This window comes from Olea europaea, chromosome 15 (genome assembly GCF_002742605.1).
Source record: "Olea europaea var. sylvestris chromosome 15, O_europaea_v1, whole genome shotgun sequence".
NCBI lineage: Eukaryota > Viridiplantae > Streptophyta > Magnoliopsida > Lamiales > Oleaceae > Olea > Olea europaea.
In genome coordinates this window covers 23,298,951-23,318,649 of record NC_036251.1, presented here as the reverse complement: position 1 = coordinate 23,318,649, position 19,699 = coordinate 23,298,951, and the positions used below count along the sequence as shown (strand labels likewise).

The 19,699-nt window shown below is 35.8% G+C and overlaps 2 protein-coding genes across 2 annotated transcripts; one reads left to right on the top strand and one right to left on the bottom strand.

Annotated features, from left to right (window-relative positions):
• The first annotated feature begins 2,081 nt into the window (after positions 1-2,081).
• Positions 2,082-4,852, top strand: LOC111410540 (probable receptor-like protein kinase At2g21480). Its single transcript, XM_023040938.1, has one exon. It carries the CDS (start codon positions 2,090-2,092, stop codon positions 4,700-4,702), a length of 2,613 nt encoding a protein of 870 aa, XP_022896706.1. The 5' UTR covers positions 2,082-2,089; the 3' UTR covers positions 4,703-4,852.
• Positions 4,853-6,622: 1,770 nt separating this feature from the next.
• On the bottom strand, positions 6,623-13,740 carry LOC111410539 (SUMO-activating enzyme subunit 2-like). The gene is made up of 11 exons (XM_023040937.1): positions 13,452-13,740; positions 13,254-13,343; positions 11,613-11,696; positions 11,310-11,528; positions 10,764-10,865; positions 9,912-10,367; positions 9,585-9,814; positions 9,069-9,162; positions 8,765-8,947; positions 8,594-8,691; positions 6,623-7,279 (listed from the first exon to the last, which is right to left on the bottom strand). Exons 1-11 carry the CDS (start codon positions 13,482-13,484, stop codon positions 6,958-6,960), a joined length of 1,911 nt encoding a protein of 636 aa, XP_022896705.1. The 5' UTR covers positions 13,485-13,740; the 3' UTR covers positions 6,623-6,957.
• Between the last annotated feature and the right edge of the window lie 5,959 nt (positions 13,741-19,699).

Below are 19,699 nucleotides of genomic sequence, written 5' to 3'. Positions count from 1 at the left end.
TAATATAAAATAATTAATTAATCTAAATTAGCAACTAATAAATATTTCGATAAATAATATAACATTTACATCTTATATTTACTAATAATTTTAAATACATAATAAACATTCAAATTAAGCAATTCAAATAAATAATTACATATTAGATAACACAATATAAGCCATTAATAATTATTTAATTAACTTCAATAATTACCGGAAAAAAAAGAAAAAAAACAGACGGCCCAGCTTCCCAGTTGACTGGGCGCAATATAAGCCATTAATAATTATTTAATTAACTTCAATAATTACCGGAAAAAAAAGAAAAAAAAACAGACGGCCCAGCTTCCCAGTTGACTGGGAAAGGGCGCCCAGACGGCGTGCCCAGTCGCCAGTTTCCGTCTTCGATTTTCCGGTCGAGGAGATCGTCGGAAAACTCCATTTTCGGCGATCTCCACTCCTTCCCAAGCAATAACAACCCAAAATTCCACATTTACACAAGGATTTCTCAAGAAATATGTATAAAATCATACTTTTTTCCAAAAATAAAAATATAAACATGATTTTTTTTTTTATAAATTTCTTACCTACTTCAGAGGGATTTTGGCCAAGTGGGTCTCCTGTTTTTCCTTATTTGTCGGTGATTGGGTCGACTGTGCTACACTATTTTCCCGTCTCCTTCGACTTCTGCTTCTTTTTCAAGTGAGGGTAAAATTGGGTTTCTCTTCATTTTTTTTGGTTTTCACTGTTTTTTATAATTTTGCCTTTTTTTTTTCATTGGTCAAAGGCCAGTTTGGAAAATTGACCGGGTCAACCGGCCAACAGCCACTAATTCCTCGGTTATTTGAGGGTGAAACGGGTTATATGTTTTGGGCTGGTTTAACTCGGTATTTTCAAATTGCAAATGATATGGTTTATTAAAAAAAAAAAAAAAAAAAAAAAAGGGAAAAACAAAAGGCCATCTCATTCTGTCAAGCTGCAGGTCAACTGATTCGGGCACCATAGCAGAATTGTTATATTTCTTGGTCCCAGGCCAGTCATATTAAATTATAAGAACATGTTAAGTAGACGGTAATGAATAAAATTGTACAAAACAAAGTCAAGATTGTACGAACACATTGTAATTTTTTCACTCGAATCTGGCTTGGCTAATAAAAGCTTTTAAGATTTAGCTAGTCAATAGATAAAATATGTAGTTAAAAAGTGAATAAAAATTGTGAATTATGCATAATTAAAAATAAAGTTTGACAAACTTATAATCTCGACAAATTTTGTCAAATGGGGTTTAGAATTTTGATTCCAATTACCATAGGTTAATGCATTTCCTCATATCAAACCTTTTCTTGTTAAGTGTTGTCAATCAAGAAGCAGCGTGTTTGGATTAGGTATGTTAAGTGAACGCGAGGCAAGCAGCAAAATTTATATCCTATTCGATGAGAGAAAAATGTAATTTTAGTATGAAAATTGAGGAGTCGTTAATTGAGCCACAATTCGATTAAATGAGCATGCTAGCTTGGAGGATCGACTATCGAGCAAAACCTGTTAGTATACGAGTTGAGCTCGACGCGATCCACTTAACATCCCTAGTGCGACCAAATTTAACCCCTGTTTGACAACTATTTTTTCAAAATTCTTTATTTTAATACTCATTTTCAATCACGCATTCACACAAAATAACATATTCTGTACATAAATCCAAAATTTTTCTTTATTTTTTAACGATGCATCCTCCAAAAATTCTTCATACAAAACATTGTTATTACCAAATAATGGCTATCAAACAGGGCTTAGCAAAAGATGCAAAAAATATATTTGAGTTTAGATTTTGTCTACAACCAATAATCCAATTTAGCCACACGTAGAAGGATGGCGTTAGACCATTTCAAGTTGTGCAATTGCTGGTCTGTAAAGCCTTCCAAGAATAGGCGCCAAAACTTCAACAGATATTCAAGAACATATCTCTCCACCCCACAATCATGCGATAATTTTGCAAATTCAACAAAAAAATGATTATATTTTTATACAATTGATGATAGGTAAACGAATCTTCGTTTTCATCTTCCATAGACAAATCTTAGTTTTCTCATCCTCCCCACCAGGAGGGCTGGAGATGGAAAAGATGATTAAACTACACTCTTCTTCCAATCTCCGCCTATCGCCACTGTCTTCCACCGCCTCAACCATGGCGATGTTCCTCCTGGTTCTTTCTTTTTCTGTCCCAAATTATGTCAATGCTGTAAAATCTGATTCATTCACCCCACAAGATAGCTTCCTTCTTGATTGTGGCGCCACCACCTCCACCACCCTCCCCGGCCAAAGGGTGTTCTTGAATGATCAAGAAACCAGCAAATATTTGGCCTACGAAGGACGAGATATAAAGGTTTCTGTCACCTCCGCTGATGTTCCTTCACCAGTTTATCTGTCGGCTAAAATATTTGAATCCATTGCAACGTACACTTTCCATGTAACCAGGCCGGGTTGGCATTGGATTAGGCTCCATTTTTTCCCAGTCGAGAACAGTGAGAAGGATTTGAAGAATGCGCAATTTTTAGTCAAGACGAATGATTTGGTACTAATCCATGAATTTGAAAATACTGGAAACACGAGCTGGTCTATGAGGGAGTACCTTGTCAATGTGACAATAGAGAGATATTCTGTTGTATTCCAACCTAATAAAGACAGTGTGGCTTATGTTAATGGAATTGAATTCGTTTCAGCTCCCGATATTCTTATTGGCGATGTTGGGTCGATGCTTTTCCCCAAGGGACAGTACCACGGGCTAGGCCACAACGCGTACCAGACGATGTACAGGTTGAACGTGGGAGGCAATTCTGTCACCCCACAGAATGATACCCTTGGAAGAACCTGGGAACCTGATCGTACATATATCGATCCAAGTGTTACTGCCTCGAATGTTTCTGTCTCTCCCAGTATTATTACATATCCTGAGGGGGAGTCGCCCTTCATTGCTCCACCTGTGCTTTATGCATCCGCCACTCAAATGGCGGATGCCAACGTTCTGGTACCTAATTTCAACATCACTTGGAGAATGAACATTGATACTTCATTCACCTACCTGGTTCGTTTGCATTTTGCTGATATCGTGAGCAAATCTGTAAATGATCTCTATTTCAATGTATTCATTAATGGAAAGCCAGCGATTACCGGGCTGGACTTGACCACCGTGGCAGGTGGCTTGACGGCAGCTTATTATGCTGATTTTGTGATGAATTCTTCCATGGTGGACAATGCCAACCCGATGACTGTTCAGGTTGGACCGATGAATGAAAATACCGGTACAAGAAATGCACTTCTCAATGGTCTTGAGGTTTTCAGGATGAACAATTCCGTTGGTAGCCTGGATGGAGAATATGGTGTTGATGGGAAGTCGGCTGATGGGCCAGGCCGTGGTACCGTGGCTGCTGTTGGATTTGCAATGATGTTTGGAGCATTTGTCGGTTTAGGTGCAATGGCTGTCAAGTGGCAAAAGAGGCCACAAGATTGGCAGCAGAGTCATAGCTTTTCGTCTTGGTTGCTTCCGCTCCATGCTGGAGACACGACCTTTATGTCAAACAGTAAGACTTCTTTAGGCTCTCGTAAGAGCCAATTCTTCTCATCGACTTCGGGATTAGGCCGATACTTTTATTTAGCAGAGTTGCAGGAGGCAACCAAGAACTGGGATCCAAGTGCAATCATTGGTGTTGGTGGCTTTGGCAACGTCTATATAGGAGAAATCGATGATGGACTGAAGGTCGCCATTAAACGAGGCAATCCACAGTCCGAACAAGGGATTAATGAGTTCCAGACAGAGATTCAAATGTTGTCCAAGCTTAGACATCGCCATTTGGTGTCGTTGATTGGATATTGTGATGAAAACTCGGAGATGATTCTAGTTTATGAGTACATGTCCAATGGACCTTTCCGCGACCATATTTATGGGAAGGATTTACCACCCCTATCTTGGAGGCAAAGGCTCGAAATCTGCATCGGGGCTGCTCGTGGGCTCCACTACCTGCATACTGGCACGGCTCAAGGCATCATTCATCGTGATGTCAAGACCACCAACATCTTGTTGGATGACGATTTCACAGCAAAAATGGCTGATTTTGGGCTGTCTAAAGATGGTGCAACAGGTGGTGAGCAAACTCACGTGAGCACGGCTGTTAAAGGAAGCTTTGGGTACCTCGACCCCGAGTACTTCAGGAAACAGCAGCTCACGGAGAAGTCTGATGTGTACTCATTTGGGGTTGTCCTATTCGAGGTCTTATGCGCCCGTCCTGCCATCAACCCTGCATTGCCAAGAGAGCAAGTAAACTTGGCAGAATGGGCAATGCAATGGAAGCGAAAAGGTCTATTAGACAAAATCATCGATCCCACACTAATCGGGCACATCAACCCCGAGTCAATGAAGAAATTTGCAGAGGCTGCAGAAAAATGTTTGGCTGAATATGGGGTCGACAGGCCTAGTATGGGCGACGTCTTGTGGAACTTGGAGTACGCTTTGCAACTTCAAGAAGCCTCGTCCAAAGGAAATACTGACGAAGAAAATAAGGCATTAGCCACCCCGGCCTCTCCTGCTATAGTCCCTCCTGCAGCTTCTACCACAGACAACCAGCCTCTTTCTCTACCTTTGGAAAGTAACAACCCGGCTGAAGTACAAGTCATTGAGGAGCACTCTGGAACAGCAATGTTTTCACAATTTGCCTCGCTTAGTGGGCGATAATTGAACGTTTATTAGATGATCGAGCGGAAATCTAGATGGTATATATAAAATTACCACATAAAAGTTGAATTCCAGGTTGCCTGATCTTTTGTATTCTCAACTTGTGTGTTATATGGTGTAATTTAAGTAATTTTTCATTTTAGATGTAAATATGGTTGTCACTAGATTTTCTGCCACTGTCTTCACATCAACTATAATACTAACAGATAACATGACGTTTCCATTATCTTCGTGATCGACTATGAAAAAGAAAAGGAAAATGATCGTCAGCAGTAGTATAATCCAATATAAAAAAATCTCAAGAATTACTTTTCCACTAATGATTGAAAAAAAATAAAAAATAAAAAAAAATAAAACTTGTCATTCTGTGGCTGCTGCTTAAAAACTGGGCTGCTTCTTTTCAAAGTATTTCTGGAGAAAAACAGCTAGAAAAGCTGCTTTAAGCCTAGCCAAATATGCTGAAAATAGTAAAATTCCATGAAGAAAAGGAAAACTTATCAATATGAAAAAACAGTAATCTTTCAATTTTATAATAAACTAGTCAACAAAAAATTTAACCTTTAACAACACGACCTCACACACTGATGAAAGCATGAAAAATTGATCGATGTTCTCTTTTTCCGGTTTAAACCATTCACAAGGCAGGTCAGGCAATAAATCAATCCTCAGAAGAAGAGTGCATAAACTTTTCGATGTAGATATTTAGAAAACCTTTGAAACGCAGAAGATTTGTAGTCACGTCATTTCTTCAAATATTTTCTCTGCTATACATTGTAAAACATGTAAATAGCTTCAAATTGTTTGAAGTTGAAATTGTTTACAGCCTTTAGAATAAGTTCTTCACAAAAGGATTCCATTTTTCTGATTATGTCGAGAGTATTTGCATATTTCTAGTTGTTATGAAGAAATCTAAAGCTAGTATTTTCAAAATTCTAGTACTAAAACAAGTATATGCAACTCCTATATTGACAGTTAAGTCCCTAAATCCATTATACATGTAGGAATATTAGGTCAACAAGCGGTCAAGTAGATAACTGTACAATATGATTATATTCCACCCGCCCGACAGGTTGGACAAAAAAAAGAAGGGGAGAGAGGGTTGGGGGGTTGATTGAATCAACATTTCTTGATTGAACGTTTGCAATTGACTTTGATAGTCACCACAGCACACCATCCATGAATGAATACGATTGGAACCCTTTTGATTGACCTTTATATATAGTTGGAAATGTGGTGTCAAATGAGAAATACCTCATAAAGGTTAAGCTTAGCGAACCAATGAACCAGAGTAAATGTAGATAACAATTCTTCCAAATCCATAAGCATGCATTTCTTAAACTAAACAATCACATCTTTCTCGTACAACTAAAAACTCGTATAGTGTGAAAAACCCGGTTACAAATACGCTCGATATCAACAAAAATTTTCAAGTATAGTGACCTTACACATGGATAGATTAAGGGATAGCTTCTCACGAAAGTAAGATTGTGCATTCTTTCATGGCATGTATACTCATTTTTTCGTCTCATTGTACACTAATGTAATGTAACGTTTGATTATTATTCAAAGGAGGATTGTCGAGATACTATTTAGGAAAAGCAAAATCATACAACTGCATATGCGACATGCATTGCTTAGCAGATCTAAAGAAACAAGAATACCATAATAGTAGGAGGAAGAAGCATTCAGATAGGCAGGCTAATCCATTATGCCGCAGAGTGCAAAGTAGTGATCAATGTGCTACACCAATATATGGCATACAGATGTGTTTCAAAAGAGAGGCACATTTACATTTTTATTTTTCGATTTTCTATTATGATTCATTCTGATCGACGTGCTAGTCAATACAGTTTATTATCAGAATCCATGTAGTGCATATATTTGAAAGAGGTTGACCTTGCTTCTATCATGTACACAGCCTGCCAAATTATCAAGATTTCCCCTTGCCAATCTTTTCGTACACAAACACGATAATATCCTACTGAAAATACAACCATACTTTATATCCCCAGCTCCCAATTTTTTTCTTTTTTCTTTTTTACACAAACATTACAAAATCCTACTGCCCAAAAGTTACAATGTTCAGACCCTCCCAATCCATTAAAAGTTAGAACACACACCTTATATTAAAAAATTTAAGCTACCTAAACAAAAACATTCCTGGAGGTCTTTCTAGAATCACCGTTCCCGGTTGTGTATAAAGTTAGGGTGAAATATTCTAATGAAATAAGACTTGAAGGAAAAATAAAAACTAGCTATTGCTCCCTCTTCTTCTTGCTCATATCAGAATTATCATCGTCAAGCATGACAACATCGTTCTTGCTATGGAGTTCTGCTGCTTTTCTTTTATTCTTCGTTTCATTGGAAACTTTGGATAGCTTTCTTTTCTTCCCAGTTATTGTTGGAATAATTTGCAAATCATCATCGTCTTCGGCCACTAGGGGAACAGCTTTAGATGCACTGGATGTGCTCACTTCATTGTCCACAGTTGTATTGCCATTCTTTTCTGCTGAGCGAGGTGGTGTCCATCCCGAGAGAATCATTCCATCAGATTCCTTCTCCTCGTCAAACTCCTCCCTGAAAATTTTAATGTTATTAGAGCTTAAAACAAAAGACTACATGTAGAGAAAATCTGGCTAGCTTAAAAAGTTCACTTACAAGTAAATAAGTTTCAAAATAAACTAATTTTTAATTGATCAAAATTGAAAATTAGTTTATAAGATCATATTTGGCTAAGCTTGAAAGGCATCTTTTTTGGCAGCATGTATGTATGGCTGAACTTAAAAAGCATCCTTTTTTTGGCAGATGCACCCTTACATGCTGCAACGAAAAAAAAAGTGCTTTCAAGCTTCCAAACATGCTGTTTTTTTTTGCTGATAAGGTTAGAGATTAAAACAACTTTTCTCCTAGAAATAAGAAAAGTAGTTCATCAAACGTGTTTGGAAATAAAAAGTAACTTTATATATTTTTAAGCTTAGTAAATCATGCAGCAAGCAGACCACATATAAACTCAGATCATGGAATAAGATTTTCAAAAGAGATCCAGAACTTGGACTCTTTCATTAAATGGAAGTAGATGAAATCATTCAGCAGTTATATTGCTATCTTAAATCTAAAATGCCAAACAACGGTGTATTAATTTAAAATGTTGAAATCGCAGTACTTCATGAAGATTTATGAGGAAATCTAATTTTGTCTCTCCTTCGGGGCTTTTTTTATTGGCATGGATTTGTAACCGTACCAATAGTGAAAATCAACAGTAAAGCCACCGTCATCAAGGTAGAAATGGCCTTTTCTTGTGCTAAATCGCTATCAGTTGCAAATATCACATAAATTGAAGTCATTTGAGAAGCAGCAGGAAGAAATAGTTCAGCTAAACAGCATTTGGAAACAAACATAAACATGGGTAATCAATAAAACAAAATGACAGCAAGCACTGATATAATACCATCATCTTTATATTAGCAGGAAACAACAACCTAAATTGAACGAAACTTGCAATAAATAATAGATTATGAGGAAGAAAATACCGTTCACAGAAGGGATGTGAGAATCATACTTATTATTAGTAAAAGAACCAGAATGAGTCGGAAATAAAAAAGTATGAGCTACTCTCTACTTATATGTCAACTTTTCCGCTTAGAGGAAATCACAGAGAACCCCAGAAATAATGTTGTGGTCAAATTTTGAAGGCGAAAAATGTGTATACTTTTAACTGAACTATTGTCTTGTTCATCATGTAAAAATGCCTTCAGAACCTAAACCACCTAGTCAATACTGATTTTATCATGTTTGACTATACACTTGCAGCTCCTGATGTGAAATTATCAGCGACATAATGATTAAGGCATTGAGCAAATATCAGGAACAGTGGAGTGGCACGACACAAACCTATGCTTGATATTGATGCTGCATTTCAGCTCTTGCTGAAGATCCTCAACAGTGAGAATAGTCCCACTAGTGACCGAAGCAGGAAGTTTGGATAGTACCTAACAGATGATAAATGAGCTGAATAGCAATTTGTCATCGAAAAGAAGAAACATACAAGAAAAGATAATCTACCTTTTCAAGGTTTGCTGCATAATTGGCAACCTCGTCTTCCTCAAGATCATCACCAACCTCATACAGAAGGGCTGATCCATGCATGATCAAAGGCAAATTCATGCCTAACTTTGTTTTCACAATCTTGTCAACAACATCCCTCAGCTTCGAGCGATGTGTATTAATCTCAAGATCCAAAGGTGTCTAATTCCAAACGTATAACAAAAATTAGAAGGCAGATGTTCAACCAATCAAAATGCCTTTGTGTTCTATCAAAAATATATTGAGTACATGGATTAAATGGGAAATAGAGAATTGAGCAAACCTCGGAACAGACATAGCATGATTTGTTTGGCTCAGACAGCTCTACTGGCATAAGAAGCATCTTTCTTGAAGGATGCTCAAGACAATAAGTCATCCTGCAGGGACAAGCAGAGCTTGTTAAAAATCATTAACAATTGTGAAATTGCAAATGTAGAAATAAGGTTTGTGACTGTTATGCCATTATTCCTAATTTTTAAGCAGTAGAACATGGTGCTAGCTTAATGCAGCTTTATATTCGTGCAATATGAAAATATCATAAAAGAACAAAAGAGATAGTAAGAATTAAAGGGTAAAAATGGTTATTAATCACCAATTTATGATAAAATGTCATAAATAAAATGTCAACATCACCAAGGAATTTCCCACCACCACCACCACCACCCAGCCAAGAAGCCAAAATAACCATAAATTTCTTTTTTAGTTCTTATCTGATGGGTCTTGTTGGACTTGCATAACTAAAAATGCCTGACTAGGCATGAATTAGAGTACAAATAGTGACAAAGATAATAGGACCTACCGATAGTTTTTAACATCGTGTTGCAGCACCTTGATCGCTTCGATCACAATTAACCCAGCAATAATAGCATTTGTTGTTGCAACAGCATGCACTATATTGCCAGCAATACCTTTAGCCTCAAAAAGACTATGAAGGGGAATCCCAAAAGAAGAAGCCCGGATATTTGCAGCAGCAGTTACAAATTCTACAGCTAACTGATCATCTTTGTCAAAACTCAAGTTACCAATCTCCTGAGACAGAGGGCAAAGATAAACATTCAATATCAACAAGAATGAAGACGAACAAGAACATGAGGCCCATAAAAATATGTAATAACTAGTCTCAGACCTCTTCTCGCTTTGAGAAAAACAACTTCAGAGCCTCAAGAAATACTTTAGAATTTTCCTTTAAGGACCATAGATCCTGTGGATTTTTCAAACCCAAAGACGCCGTTGCAGACAATGAGGGAGGATCACCATTTAAGCACTTGTGCAGATTTCCATTTTGACTAGCAAGTTCAGAGGAAAATACATCTCTGACATAAATAGGCCTTGGCTTGTTACGATTTCTCCATGTCTCTTCATTTGACAAAGCTAACTCAATGTTATAACCAAAAACATGATCATATATTCTCTTTCCATATTGTTCTATGTTTTCCTCCTTTTCCCGTTCAAAAACGTCTTTTGTTTGTTTTGATGAGCTAGAACCATCTTTGGAGTGCACATTCAAATCATGTTCCTGATTTTTGTCCCCGAATAACTTTGCAAAAAGCAGGTCCTTTGCCCATACAATACAGTGAACAAACTGCAACATAAAATGATATTATAATAGCATCTCAGATCATAATTGAGAAAGATTTGGAGACAACATGTCACTCACTTTACAACAAAAAACTGCTATTAGTTGCTAAGATCAGATTGATACTAATTTTTTAAGTGACCCAAGCAGCAAAACATGTGGTTGACCATAACCAAACTTCTTCAATTATAGAAAGGATGATCGTTTTGGGTATTATAAAAACCACAAAACATCTAATTCTTAAAATTTCGCCAACTCAACACAAAACATTGAGTCAAACTACTTCTTCATAATTAGACAGAATGCAAGTTAAGCATTAATGTGTATATTCAAACTCTTTTTATATGAAATAGATTAACTTACTCAGTAATTGTAGGAAGTAAAATATTAAGGCGATGGTACCTTCGATGGAGTGTTGGTGATAGTACACACAGGGTAAGTTTTTGGAGCCGGTTTAGGCTGGCATTCATAACACTCAGTTCTGCCCTTTACATGTACAGTAACCTGCCGCAAGCAAATGACAAAATTGAAAAGGTAAAATGAACCTGATTAAGCAAACAGAAATGTCATTATATTTTTGCAAATAATATTAGTCAAATGTAAACAGAAGCAATCAATAATGGCAGTCATAACGCTCAGTTCTGCCCTTTACATACAGAAACTTGCCGCAAGAAAATGACAATTGAAAAGGTAAAATGAACCCGCTTAAACAAACAGAAATGTCAGTAGATATATGCAAATACTGTTAGTCAGCTAGCTAATGCATGAAATATAAACAGAAGCAATTGATAATGGCATTATCCACTCCTGACACCAGTAATATACATTCTACATGTACATAATGACAATAAAGGTACATTACTGGCATCCAAACACAAAAATGTAACAACTCAATTGGTTAGGAATAATGAGTAACTCTTCAAAAGTAATACAGAGAAATACAATTACCTGTCCTAGAAATCCGGTGGTCCCACTTTCGACCAATGGAACCCCAGCTGCCAAGCAAAGGCGGTTTACATGTCGTCTAGCATCTAAATTGTCAAGCCCGTTCAAAACAACATTGAATTGCTTAAAAAAATCAACACTGAAGTCAGGATCTTTGACATTGGCATGGTATGGTGTTATGCTAATGCCGGGCCTAAATTTCAATATAGCATCCCGAGCAACCTGGTCAAATATTTAATCAAAGTATATTAGGAGGACCTGAAAGTCCAACAACTAGCGCAAAAAAGGATGAGCTTATTTACTTACTTTAGCCTTAGATTGCCCAACATGGGACTGCCTAAACAAGAATTGCCTATTTAGGTTGCTCACTTCAATGGTGTCCATGTCAATCTGCAAGCAGAGGAAAATAATAATAAAACAACTGCACCCTTCCATCAGAAATATTAAGCATGCCAGACAAAAGAGAGATTCTTAACAGCACGCCTATTTACATCATTAGTCTAACGTTGCTTCTCAAAATAAATTTTATCCACAACCAGCATTCAATAAGAGTATCATATTGCAATAAATGGTTCAATAAATAAGCATTGCCATAGGGATTTTTCAAAAACCAGGAGAGGGAGAGTGCCATAGGAAAGATACATGACAATGCACTGCAACTTTCATTACATATAAGACAGTGCTTCAAATGCCTCACACGTTAGGTCGCTAATACTGACAAGATGTATGAAGAAAAAATACAGTAAGACAGCATATGATCTGAAAAAGGTCCCCTGTGCCATTCTGGAGGAATGATAAAATGGAAAAATAAAAATGAATCGCATTATATGACCACTTTAGACAAGGACATTACTTTTGAACAAACAAAAGTCATCTGAGAAAAAGTTTTGAATACATCCAAACAAACCAGAATGTGAAATGTTAATATCACACAAAGTGGTGAAATGAGCAAAAGTTGATCGTATAGGAAGACAGCTCCACTATGAGTAGCAAAGAAGACGCTAAACAAAACCTCTAAAAAGCCCAAAATTTAATTGTACTACTACATGTGTGAGTAAAGAACTTCATACAAAAATGGAGGGAGTGGCCTACACAGAAGAAAGGAAAATGGATTTTGTTGAGGCTTGAGCGGAGAAAATAACTGCATGGGATAGAAACCCAAAAAAAAGAGAGAGAGTTTAATAATGTAATGTCTGGGAGGAGATCTTAATTAGCAAACACGAGGTGAATGTTTAAAATTCCCCATGGCCACCATACATCAAAGTCTGCACAATCAGCAATTGCCACATCACTGGGTAGATAGTCTGATGTTGTATTTTACAGTTGATCACAGTATAGTAGACCCTAAGATTAAATTCGCTCCATTGATTTCAAGGTAGATAAAAATAGAGATTAAAGCAAAAGTTTCCAATAGTAAAAGAAGTTCGAAAAATTCTTTCCCCGCATTACTTATGGACACAATAATTTTTTTGCGATTCCCAGATAGCCCTATCGAGATTTTCTCAATGGCAGGCCCCGTGCAACTACGTAAGCTCAACTGTCTCATCTTTGCATCTGCTATATTGCTTAATCATTTCCAATTGTCTACTTCATTTCATTAACATCAAGTTTTGTCAAAACAATTCGCAGCATCAGAAATGTATTATAAAATTTCAAAGAAAGAAATTGAACCTAGTATACATCCAATTCTCCATGCCCTAATTCTGTAACGAATATACTATTGTTAATTGGTGCCTACAAAGAAATTGTACTTATGGGTTAGCTGCCATACATTCTTTACCACAACCAGTAATTACTGTGGTATAGGTAATATTGAAAGGAAAAAAAAAAAAAAGGGCCAGCCGCATGTGTCCTAAAATCCTAGTTTAGAAATCTTAGAGATTCAATGAGTCAAAATTGTCAAAATAAAATACTAAATAACGAAAAAGGACGAAAAATTATACTAACAATATGAATGTCTTGGAAGCCAGATAGTGCAAGGGTTTTGAGAAGCTCGCAGCCGATGCCACCAGCGCCCACCATCAACACTTTTGAACCCTAAATCAGTTAAAAAAATAATAATAATAACCGTTTAATGTCCCCAATTGCCACTCCAACCGAGTAAATATTCAGTAAAAACAATAATGAGTTCACAAATACGAAAACCTTAATTGTTGATAACTGCTGTTCCGAAGCCATTACAGAGAAGGACAAACTGCAAGTCAAAGGACGACTAATAAAGCTATAAATAATGTATAAATAGCATTTAAAAAAGAGGAGAGGAATTTTTAGGGGTGATAATGGGTGGAATCTTGGAAGGAAATATGGGGGTTGGGATCGACGAAAAGGCGCCAACAGAATCTCTTCTTCTCTTAGGAACACGGGGGACAACAGGTGTGTTTGGTTGCGGCGAGAGTAGAAGAGGAAGGAAGACAAACAAATTAGACTAGTTTTGGACCTTTGGTAACGTTGCAAAACTTAAATTATAATTTAAATTCCGTCATTCATTATCTATTTATCCCTCCGTCTCATTTATATAGGTTTAATTTCTTTTTTTTTTTATTCCAAATATATAGTTCTGTTTTTTAATTTGGAATATTTTACTTTATTCCTTTACTAATATACATTTATTTAATTTATCTAGTTACAATTAATTTTTCTCACTTAATTTGCCTACTTCTTGAAATCATCCAAAAATATATGCACACTTCCCAATAATTTGTCTATTTCTTGAAATCAATTTTCAAATTTTTTATTAATTTCAACAATAATTTACTACTACTTGTTGAAAATTAAATATGGGTAAACTAGAAAATTTCTTATCAAAAATTATTTTTTCAATAACATTAAATAAGATTTATTAATCCGTGTAAAAAAAACAAAACAAACCTATATAAATAAGAGCGGAGTGAGTAAATAACGAAGAATCATTTTTTGAAAGATTTTAACCATATTATAATTCAATTATTTCAATAGTTTTGCCGTCCTCCTCTTTATCTCGTCGTTGACCTCTTATTAAAATTAAGACGGGACATAAGAAAAGAAACATAGATAAAAATAAATAAATAAATAAATAAAAAGCAAAGTAACAGCGATTTTTAAGTTAAAATATACAATTTCATGCATAGATAAAAACATTGATTTTTAAAAGTAAAAAATATAAAAAAAAATAAATCACGCCTTTTCCGACTTTTTACACTCAAGAACCCTAACAACCATAAACAGTATACTTCTATGTATTTTAAAATTAGCATAAAGCGTGCCACATTCGTGCGTAATCTAGTTTTTTTTTTTTTTTTAATTGCTTAAATAGGTATTGATATGGTAAATGATGACAGTAAAAGTATTAAATCCTTGAATAGACATTGGAACTTTATCAACTTCAGAGCTTGTGTATACTTGACTTTTTTGTGTTAACACTAGCCGAAGTCTTATATCAATGAAAATGCAATAATAATAAGCAATTATTAACATACTTTTAATAAAAAACCATCTAACGAATAAATTGGTGGGAGAAAAGGTTATAACTTCTACGTAAATAAAGGACACTTGTCGACCATTTTTTCGTCAGCATCCAATTTATTTTTTTCAATTCTATTTCCAAACGATGGCTTGATTTTCCCATTTCCTTTCATTTTATTTGGCTCACCCGTAGAAGGAAGAAGCCCTTCGTTCTCATTTGCCTCACCCGCAAAAGGAACAACTCGCTTAACACTATCAACGTTCATATGTCGATCTCTCACCAAGAAGCTATTTGCTGACCTAGACAAGATATTCTCACACAAATCATTCACACTTGGTTCGAATATGCAAAACAAAGAATGTTGAATCGCTGAAAAATCATAACCGAACGAGGGTTTTGGGAAGAAGGGATTTTTACACGAGAAAGTAAGTGTTTCTCAGATGGACTTCGTAGTTGCAGTTTTTTTTAGCTATTTAGCTAAAGGTTTGTTCATTTCTCGTGGGAGTTTATGCTAAATTATGAAAAGATTATTCAGATCGGCTTCGTTGTTGTAGTTTTTTAGTTAAAGATTTGTTCATTTCTTGTGAAACATGCTAATCCCTACAAATAGTGGTATATATCTGCTAAGATGGCATTTATGAAGTTTGTATCTCGATCTTCCATTATGTGTTTCACAAGTTCAAAAAATCTCTATTTTAATTCAAAAATATGCCACTTTTCCACTGTAAGATGGACCATCAAAGCCCAAGGTCCAAATATAAGAATTCTTGAATACAAAAAAATAGAGAGGAAAACAAAGGAGTCTAGGGTTTCTACATCACTTGAATTAATAAAATTACAAGAAAAAGGAAAACTTTAAATAGTCTTACAAGTAGACAAATAAAATAACTAATCTACCCTTAATATAAAATTAATATATTTAACATCTCCCCTCAAATTCATGATATTGCTGCAAGAAGTATCGAGAATTTGCCAAAGACAAAATGAAATTGCGAAATGGAATATGACTTCGTAAACAAGTCAGCAATCTGCATAGTGGAAGAAACAAAAGGTAACGTTATAGTGCCAAGTTGATAATGATGTCGAGTGACATGACAATCAATCTCAATATGCTTCGTCCTCTCATGAAATATCAAATTGCGCGCAATTTGAATAGCACTCTTATTACCACAATACAACGGAGTTGGTCGACTGAGAAATATATCTATATCTACAAGCAACCAACGTAACCAAACTACCTCACAAATAGTAGAAGCCATGGCGAAATAGTATTTTGTTTCTTGCTCTTCCAAGAAATAAGAAAATCACCAAGAAATATACAGAAGCCAGTGGTAGACTGACGATCTTTAGGATCACTAGCCCAATCAGCAACACAATATGCTCGTAATTCTAATGAAGAAGTAGAGGAAAGTAAAAGACTCTGAAATTGAGTGCGATGAAGGTACCTCAAGATATGAAGAATAGCAACCCAATGAACTGTGGTAGGCATGGTAACAAACTGACTAACTATATGAACATCATATACAATATCTAAATGAGTGATGGTGAGATAAATCGAGCTACCAACAATAGTATGATATAAACTAGGATTTGATAATGGAGAACCATCGGAAGAAGAATATTTAGCATTGAGCTCAAGGGGTGTATCAACAATCTTATTATAAGAAAGATGTGCATGCTCAAATATATCAGCTATGTACTTAGACTGAGAAAAAAGATAACCTTTCGAAGATGATGCAACTTCAATATCCAAAAAATAACGGAGTGGGCCTAAAACTTTCTTTGCAAAGCAACGAGCTTACTTCGACTTTAGTGCCGCTATCCCATCATATCATCACCATAATAATCATGTCATTATCATATAAAGAAAGCAAAATGTGACCAGCAGCTATACATTTGTAAAATAGAACTGAATCATGATTACTAGAACAAAAACCAAGTGAAGTAATCACAGTAGAAAACTTCTCAAACCAAGCTCGTGGTGCTTGTTTGAGACCATTGAGAGCTTTTCGAAGTTTGCAAACTACACCATGTTGATGAGAAACATCAGGAAGAGGAACCATATAGACTTTTTCATGTAGATCTCCATTCAAGAAGGTATTCTTAACATTCATTTGAGATATACCACATCGATGAACAGAAGCAACTGTAATAAAGGTGCAAATAGTAGTCATTTTTGTAACAGGTGCAAAAGTTTCCTCATAATCCATGTCATACTCCTGAGAATATCCCTTTGCAACTAATCGAGTTTTATATCTTTCAACAGATCTATCTAACTTAGTTTTGATTTTATACACCCATTGAGAACCAATTGCTCATTTTCCTAGTGGTAGAGATACTGAGTCCCATGTATATGTCTGATGCAGAGCAGTAAGTTCTTCAACCATAGCCTCCTGCCAAAGTGGATTACAAACTTCCTCTCTATTAGACAAAGGCTCAGAAAGATGATGAACAAAAACTAAAATGAAATGAAAGAACTAAAGTAACAAATATAAGCAAAATTTGATAATTGAATAGATTTACGAGTATACACAGGGTAACGAGGAGGAGGAGACCTAGTCTTAAAATGTGGTTGGGCAGCTGACGAAAGAGAGGGAACAACTGATGTATTAGGAGTCAAAGTACTAGTATCTACAGAACTATCAATGGGAACCCTACAAGAATCAATATCTGAAGTGGGAGTAAATGTGTGGAACTAGTTGTGGGACAATCTTATTATTACCAACGAATGGATCAATGTGTATAAGATCAGACTTAGTCATGTTATGAGAATTAGCAGAAATAGAAAAGAAAAAAGGTATATGTTCAAGGAATATAACATGATGAGAGATATATAATTTTTAACTAACTAGATCAAAACAACGATAGCTCTTTTGCCCTGCACCATAACCGAGAAAGACACAAATAGTAGATCTAGAGGATAATTTACTACGCTCAACATGAGGTTGAAGAACAAAACATGTAGAATCAAAGACACCTAAAGAAGAATAATTGGGAGCATATCCATATAACTTTTCAAAATGAGACAAACCTGAATTATGTGAGGTTGGGATCCTATTGATCAAATGAGCAGAAGTAAGCATTGCTTCTCCCTAGAATTCACTAGGAGTGGAAGCAAAGAGTGAAAGAGAATGGGCCATCTCAACAAGATGTCTATATTTTCTTTTAGCAACACCATTTTGTTCGGGAGTGTTTGTACAAGCAATTTGATGAATAGTGCTATCAGAAGCAAGCAAATTAGAAAAGGCATTAGAGGTATACTCCCCACCCAAATCACATCGAAAACATTTGATAATAGCAGAATGCTGAATTTTAACAAGTGCTCTAAATGTACTGAAAATAATAAAGAAGTCAGAACAACGCTTCATAAGAAAGACCCAACAATAACGAGTGTAATCATCAATAAAAGAAACGTAATATCTTGAACCCTCTTTAGTGGTAACGAGAGAAGGTCCCCATATATCAGAGTGAACGAGATCAAAAGGAGCAACATAAACAGAGATACTTTTATTAAAAGGTAATGCAAAAAATTTTGCTAATTTACATCCACTACAATCAGAAATATCATTTATTTTCAAATTACCTAATGCTCTAGTGGAAACTAAGAACTTTAAACGAGATGCTGAAACATGACCAAGACGAGAATGCCATAAATAGAAGGTAGAAGATAAATTATTCAAACGGAAAGATGACAAATCAACACTGGAAGCTCCAATTTCTGGTACTTTAAGCATATCCAAAACATAGAGTCTCCAATGCCTACGGTAGGTTCCAATCATCTTCTGAGATTGTAGGTCTTGCACATAACTTGTAGTAGAAGAAAAAGATACTAAATATCCAGATTCACATAATTGGCTAATAAAAACAAGATTTAAAGTAAGGCTAGGAATGTGATAGACGTCATTGAGAGACAAACAATGTGTATCAATAGAACCAACGCCTGCTATAGACATAGGAGTACCATCAGCAGTCACAACTGACACAGAAGACTTGGGATAGAATGAAACAAAGGAGACCAAATTAGGTGACATATGATGGGAAGCCCCCGAATCTAAGATCCACACAGAGGATGATATACCTGAAAAACTAGAAGATGACGAACTTATATGAGAGACAGACATTGCATGTGGCAGTGTTATATTTGATCGTGTTGCTAGAAAGTTCTGAAACTGCTCAAACATGGATGGTCCTACTGACGGTGTAACCACTGCATTATTAGGTCGACTTTCAGCCATAACGAAATATACAAATAACTACCAATATGAGAAATAAAAAGTATCTTGATGCAAAATCAAAGCAAAAGTCGAACGAGTAGGGATTTGCTCGAGAACTCTGGTGAGAGATTTACAAAAATCAAAATCAATGCAAAATCGAATTCAATAAATCCACGAATGACATGTCAACATTCCTTGAGAACTCCAGCTTTTATTAAATCATAGACAAAATTCCAAGTACGCCAATGCCAACAACGAAACCACGATAATTGGAAAGAAACAAAGATTAGCAACAAAATTAAGACCACGCCCATGTAAAATCAGAACTATTGCATTTTTCACCTCGAAACGGGTAGCATTATCCATTTTATCAAATCAATAATACATTTATTCATGTGACTGGTTTATCAGAAGAAAAACCATGGTCCATATTACAAGTGGTATGAAGGTAAAAGCCGATAGAGACGAATCATCCCCATATACAGCTATGCTTGCAGAGCTGAGATTTGCTCCTCCACCAATCGACAATGTTCAATAGAATTGATCAGGTTCCTGGGTTAATGGACGATGGCCTATGTTTAAATCTATTTTCTTCAACAAGATCAACAATTTCAAGACGACGGCTCTGATAACATGATAAACTAATAATACAAAAAAAAAATAAAGAGAAAAACAAAGGAGCCTGGAGTTTCTACATCAATTGAATTAATAAAATTACAAGAAAAAGGGTGATAAGA

Excerpts from the sequence above, each read along its gene's own strand:
- LOC111410540 (XM_023040938.1), top strand. The coding sequence starts at position 2,090 with ATGGAAAAGATGATTAAACTACACTCTTCTTCCAATCTCCGCCTATCG.
- LOC111410539 (XM_023040937.1), bottom strand. The coding sequence starts at position 13,484 with ATGGCTTCGGAACAGCAGTTATCAACAATTAAG. Across the intron at positions 10,866-11,309 it reads CCACCGGATTTCTAGGACAG|GTTACTGTACATGTAAAGGG; the intron begins GTAATTGTATTT and ends TGCTTGCGGCAG. Across the intron at positions 7,280-8,593 it reads AGCATCAATATCAAGCATAG|GGAGGAGTTTGACGAGGAGA; the intron begins GTTTGTGTCGTG and ends TAAAATTTTCAG.